At 35.4% G+C, this 6,696-nt stretch overlaps 1 protein-coding gene across 4 annotated transcripts; it reads right to left on the reverse strand.

The window, feature by feature from the left end:
* Window positions 1-2,626: 2,626 nt before the first annotated feature.
* Window positions 2,627-5,476, reverse strand: LOC120170795 (seipin-2-like). 4 transcript variants are annotated; one of them, XM_039178663.1, is made up of 3 exons: window positions 4,352-5,476; window positions 3,136-3,627; window positions 2,628-2,958 (listed from the first exon to the last, which is right to left on the reverse strand). In XM_039178663.1, exons 1-2 carry the CDS (start codon window positions 5,399-5,401, stop codon window positions 3,139-3,141), a joined length of 1,539 nt encoding a protein of 512 aa, XP_039034594.1. In that variant the 5' UTR covers window positions 5,402-5,476; the 3' UTR covers window positions 2,628-2,958; window positions 3,136-3,138. The 4 variants fall into 4 exon arrangements, with proteins under 4 accessions (XP_039034591.1, XP_039034594.1, XP_039034593.1 ...); XM_039178662.1 differs by having other exon boundaries at window positions 2,628-2,982; XM_039178661.1 differs by having other exon boundaries at window positions 2,628-3,069.
* Window positions 5,477-6,696: the final 1,220 nt, after the last annotated feature.

The following is a 6,696-nucleotide window of genomic DNA, read 5'->3' on the forward strand; positions in this document are numbered from 1 at the left end:
AACTTAAAATCGCAACACGAAAATGAAAATCGCAACACGAAAATGACTATCGCAACGCGAATTTGACTATCGCAACGCGAAATGAAAATCGCAACGCGAAACTAAAATCGCATTGCGATTCTGTCATTGCGATTTTCATTTCGCGTTGCGATTCTCGGTTTCAAATACTAAAATTGAAACTTGAATGGATTGCATTACTTCAACCAAAAGACAAAACAAAGACAAATATTAAATTCACAGGGTTTAAAGACTAAACAGTTTAGCAGTATTGGCAGCAATCGAATGAATTTAATAAGCAATCTAAATGAAATGGTTAATCAATTATTGAAATTACCAGTAAACTTATCATCAATTTCAATATGAAAAACCTAATAATAATGCAAAAATTTCAAAATAAAAATAATTAAAAAACTAACCCTCTGTGGTTGATTTGATTGATTTTCCATTTCTGATTGTGAATGATTGTGAGGGTGGCTCTGAGAGATGGAGATAGACGGATTTCGCCGGAGATGGGGATGGATGTCGCCTTAGAGAGTGAGAGATGGAGATGGGACTGAGTTGTGATTTAGGGTTTTAGGTTATGAGTTACGATTACGGGATATACTGTGGACGGTTCAGTGTTCCGATATATTAATATTCGTGTTTGGAATTTGAAAAAAAATATGCGTTGCGATAATAATGGCGCTTTGAAAATCGCATTGCGATAGTCAGCATCGTGTTGCGATAGTCAGAATCTTGTTGCGATAGTCATACTCGCATTGCGATTTACATATTCGCATTGCGATAGTCGGAAAATCGCAACGCGAATTTGTAAAATCACAATGCGATAGTCAGAATCGCGTTGCGAATCTGGAAACTGATTTGCGATACCGGAGATCGCGTTGCGAATTATCGATCTCATTGCGATTTAGTTGATCATTTTGGCAAATCCAAAAAAAGTTGGTTAAAATCGTATATTATAAGGCATTTTTGGTCACTGAGGTTATTTTCTCTTTTATATATTTTACTAAACTCATCACACGGGTATGAAGAGTCCGAATAAAAAATATTTTTTTTGAATTTTAAAAACATTATATATATATATACAAAAAAACGGATGTAGCGGGTTGTTTAATTTTGCTCCAATCATAAGCGTTGTATCATCTTCTGTTTTTTTATGCCTATTACATATGCTCTTATAGAGTTTCCTCTCGTTGCAAGATAAATTTTTATATTTAAAGTTTTGATATTTTATAATATTTGTTTAAATATTTTGAAAATGACAATGAATAATGTAGTTGTTATATTTTTTGTTTAAATGACAACACTGAATAATAATATGGTTGAGATTTATGTTGAAACCATGACTATACCAATATTTCGACCTCATCAGTACCAACACCACGAACATAAGAAGTATGACTCTCTAAATCACATGCAAATACTGCTGATGATAGTCTTGTTGGACTGTTCGGTGAAAGCCCTGTTGAATTTAGCGAGAATGATAAAGATATTGTTCTATTGTTGGAAGATGACAACATACCATTAGTTGATGATTCCGATGTTTTTGAGGCTACTTCAATTCTTATAAATGTAAACTACTATTAAATAAGTTTACTTAACTAATAATTACTTAATTCATAAAAACAACTTCCTACATAAATTAAAATCATACAAATTAATATTTGTATATATGTCATTCTCTATTTTTTTAGATCTTCAATTCGTTCACTACGTTGGATTAAGATACATTCGTATTTTTCTTTCATCGTCTTTTTCTTTTCAATTTCTATACTAAATTTTTTAATTTTTTCTTCTCTCTCATCGAGTCATTTACTACGCTGCTTCGGTAAATCTTCATACTTTTTCTTTTTCTTCTCTTCCATTTTCATTTTCTTCTTATGCTCTTCAACTATGTACTTTATTGGCTCTTTTTTTACTCTTCATCTGAAAAAGAGCTTGAACCTGAATAGTCGATCTTCGAGTCGGTGTTGTCAAACTCATAAACACCGTTCGCCAAATCATACCCAAAATTTTTTTCACAACCACATTATTTGATAATCTCAATTTTTTCTCACTTCTCATACATCAAAACCTTCACCCTAAACTCCTATTTATACTAAAATCATCTCCCAAAATAGTCGTTGGAACTTGTCACACCCAAGTGACGAGTTCCCTTAAATTTAAAAAAAATTTGAAATTTTCGACCGTTTTAATTTCAAATTTTTACCCTTTAGAACTCGTTATACCAACGTGACGAGTTCCATAACCATTAATATATATATATATATATATATATTTTAAATTTTCAAAAAAAAATATTTTTTATTCAGACTTATCATGCCCGCGTGACGAGTCCCATGAAATATATTAAATATATTCGACCCTGGGACCCATGTACCATAACCCATTAAAAAATTATATCAAACGAAACTCGTCACGCCGACGTGAAGAATTCTAGCTACACTGTAGCTTTTGACGTATATCCCAAAATAAAAAACAAGTTGCCTTATTAAACTAATTAATCAGCCCGCCTGCATTATCTCACTAATTTTACCAAAAGCAAACGTTTCGAAAAGTAGAAAAAATAATTTAATTATATAATAAAGGGACTAAGTCCATAAAAAAACGCATAGTACAAGGACCTTCTATACAATATGGGCCCTGCACTCCCGTAATGGTCCCTTCGTTTTACCCCTCAACTACCAAGTTCCGAAAGCAGTTGATTTATATTCTCAGCACCTTGGTTGCTTGAATTAATTTCGAAATTCAGCAAAAAAGGCTTTGATTGTAGGCACTTCAAACTTATCTTCTTATCCTAACTAACACACTTGTTCTTGATAAATTAATCAAATGTTATCCCAGGAAAAATTAGTTGAAGATCACATGTTTCATGCTCCATGTTCCATATGCATTTCATAGTCCACGCCGCCTCGGAAAGATTGTTCGGAGTATTCTTGCTCAATAAGCACATGATTCCTTCATGGCATGAAAAATCTACAGCTGATTAATCGAGTAACCTGTTCATATGCGTCGATATCGAAAAATCTAGGGAATAGCATAGTTTGCTTCCCTTCATCTATGCAACCCCTAATCAGACGAAATACAAGTGATTTGTTAAGAAAAAGATTGGTAAATCTTTAATTGCATGATTACCTTTCAACTTTGCAGTTCTTGTTGACTATTCCGTGTTGGCGTGCTCCTAGCAGAACCATCTCTCGTCCGTTTTCGTGGAAGGAGTAAAGGACTACAGCAAACTAATGTAAACAGTACCTCCGTCATAAACAATGTCATACTGACCCATACGAAAATAGTTCTCCTCCAAGACCATATGATTCTTTTGATAAATGGAAGTTCAGAGTCGAGAATGAGGAAAGCATCGTATAGTTCAGGAATACCGGCACCCGGTCTGAACTCCGCTCGTTGCTCAAGTACTACCTTTAAGCAAGCAGTAGGCACGGTTCCTTCGTTTAAACCTCTAATCTTCAGATTCAAATTCTGTGCTTCCCGAGTGTAGCCGGTTACTAGAGGAGCAACCTTAAAGAATGTCAGCAGAAGGCGGATAGGTACACTGATGTATTTCAACATGCATGGATGGCTTGAGGTGGCAAGAGTTTCACCATTAATAGACAGGAAATCTACTCTCACCTACAGAAAGTAAAACGGTGCAGTTCATCAATACCAATTTCTTCACTACTAAAAGCTATGGGTTCAATTACTGATACAGCTAAATGAAATACACTACTCAAGAAGAAGAAGCCACTCCCATCTTTCCTTGTTAACCAATTTCTATAGCCTGTTTCTAGACTCAGGTTTCAGCCGAATTAACATCAACCCCGGTCACTGTATAACCTTATTTAGTTCATATGGGATTGAAATGTTCACAATAAGGTCATGCGGCTTCTGTGCGATTGATTTATCACCGGAAAATCACCCAACTTATTCTAGAACTTTCTTAGGATATTAGGCTGACACTAACCTATCAAACATGCTAGTATAAGAAGCAGAATACTACAATATTCACTGAATCATGAGGTTAGCAATATCATCATTTCCTTCAACATACTGATTACAAATTTTTGCCCTGCTCAAGAGGTAAGAAACCTGTGGAAATAAATTCGCTCGATGATTACGATTAAAAGAAACTCCGAAATCCACAACAAGACAATTTACTAACTTCACATCTCATGTTCATTTAACATGTTATATAATGAATAGAATAAAAGGAACAGAATGTAAGCATATAAAACTTACCAAACTTGAACTACAAGCAGAACCATGAATTCGGTTTCTAGATATAAAATGTAAACCATGAATGAAGTAAAAGGTGGAAATAACAGCAACCTCTGCATTCCATAAATCAAACAAATACCTGGAACATCCCAAGATTTTTATTGTACTCTGACTCTGGCAATGTCAAAGAAACAGTAACCTTCAATTTGTGATCCAGCGGTATAGCTCGAGGACGCACATTCTTTCCGACATCTATCTTCTCCATACATTTCGCACCGCAACCGGCAGCGGCACAAGATACAATCGGAACAAATGCAACCGGACTAGTCTGAGTATAATCAAAGTTCAACATTTCCTTCATCTCCAATGGTTCCTCCACCAAATACCTCATCAGAACCCCAGTAGTAGCAAGTGAAGTAAACATTAACCCAAATAAAACGCAGCCAACATATGAAGCCCAGAACAATCCCCAGCAGAAACGAAACACGAGGTTCCATATTGATTTATGATAGTTTATGCAATCATTCATCATAGGACTAAAATAATCACAAATCGAATCCCGTAAATGTAACAACTTTGCAATTATATAAGCTCTACCATGGCTGAAAGCTTGAAAAGGATCAATAATAAACATGTAGCCGTAACTTAAAACTGATATAGGCAATGTAACGGAGCTAATCAACAAATTTAACTGGAACCCGAATGCCTTGATCACAAAACCAGCTATAAACAGCAGCAACCTGGAATTAGAATTTAGTGACTCACTGGGTTCAGCGATCGAGTCGGCGGAGTTATTACGAGCTTGGTCCACTGGTTCATCATTTTCAGCAACGGTGACCGTTGACTCCACGACGTTGTTCTCTTCAGAGACGCCGATCGAGCTAACTCCATCCCGAGGCGACTCGGTTACCGAAAAAGTGCTTTCGTTTGGCTTCAAATCACGGAAAAGATTGTATCGTGGGTCTCTAGAATTGGTTCTGGAGTGATCTTCGAGATTGGAAGCTTCTGGAAGGCATTCAACGGGTTCCTTGCCGGTAGTTCCCCGGCGAGAGAAGGTTCGCCGGAGGAGAGTTGAAGGTAAGTGAGACGTGGAAGGCTCTGATTGCTCGCAGGTAAAGCAATCGTAAAATTGGAAGTCATCGAATGCGTCGAAGAACTGATCCTCTTCGTCGGAACTTTGGGATTCCATCGGGAAAAAATTGGCGACGAAATGACGGTTTGATTCTTTTCCTCTTTTAGCAAATTACCAATTCTTCTAATAAAAAATTCACATCACGCCTAGAAGAAGCAAATAACTGGAATTTCGTGTATTATATGTTTACTCAAAAAAAAAAATCTTTTCCCCGGTAAAAGTACACAAGTGATCCTCAACTATAGGATATTACTTTATTAAGTACCTTGAATATGAAAAGTTATAAAAAAGTCCTATGACTATAGAATGTTACTTTATTAAATCTTTTGACTATTAAAAGTTATAATATGGTCACTCAGATATTCATTATGTTCCAAACTTGTCCCTTTTCAATTAAAATATTAACTATTGTCTAAGTTGGGCGTTAACATGATGATTGAGATACGATAATCGTTTGAGATTGTAAGATCAAATGTTATCGTTCAGCTCAGAACACCGTTATTTTTTTTAATAGTCGAGTGACCATTTTGTAACTTTTAATAGTCGATGAACTTAACAAAGTAACACTCTATAGTTGAAGGATTATTTTATAACTTTTAATAATCGAGGGACTTAATAAAGTATTAGCCTATAGTCGGGGGACTGTTTGTGTCTTAACCCTTTCTTTATTAACGGTTTAGCATACTTTACTTGTGAATAGTTGATTAGTTTGTTAGGTGGGCCGCTAAGCTTTTATTAAAAAATGGGGCCATACAATTAAAACGGGCTAGGTAACCATCCTTAATCTAATCTGCATCGATGACGTCATTTTCACAGTGCCAACGATTTTCAGCACATGATGATTTATTCATCGTACACACATTGAATTGTTTATTTCTCTAAAGAGGTGGGTAGTGAATTAGCCAAGTGGATTAAAATATTTATCCAAACAATGTGTAGAAAATGTCTCGATCATCCTCGTGCTCGTCTTTCTGTTTATCCATTAAACAGGTCATGGGATCTTATCCGACAAATTTCCATTCTGGTTTTCAACGAAATGCCTAACCTAAAACAAGGTAGGATATTCCTTTGTTTATATAATGACATCCCCACACTCTTTTACCTCCACTTGTTGATTAAGACTTTCAAATGTATGTTCGCTTCATGATTTTTCAAATTGATTGGAACAAGACAACGGTCCCCGTTGTTTACCCTTTCCGCAAAAGTAATCTTTTAGTTGGTCACACAATGGTAAAAATACTCTACAGGTCCTTTCCCTTTAATGGAAATTATAATCTAATTCCTCATTAGAAAATCGTGTAAAATTATCATTCTAAAACTCTTAATTTTGATCAAGACTTTAATCAAAATTC

This window comes from Hibiscus syriacus, unplaced genomic scaffold, assembly GCF_006381635.1.
Source record: "Hibiscus syriacus cultivar Baekdansim isolate YM2019G1 unplaced genomic scaffold, ASM638163v2 tig00111794_pilon, whole genome shotgun sequence".
Classification (NCBI taxonomy): Eukaryota; Viridiplantae; Streptophyta; class Magnoliopsida; order Malvales; family Malvaceae; genus Hibiscus; species Hibiscus syriacus.

What these genes read in the sequence shown, in the direction of transcription:
- LOC120170795 (XM_039178660.1), bottom strand. Translation starts at nt 5,401, where the DNA reads ATGGAATCCCAAAGTTCCGACGAAGAGGATCAGTTCTTCGACGCATTC. An exon ending in AAAATCTTGGGATGTTCCAG is followed by an intron (nt 3,628 to 4,351) that starts GTATTTGTTTGA and finishes TACTTTCTGTAG; the next exon opens with GTGAGAGTAGATTTCCTGTC.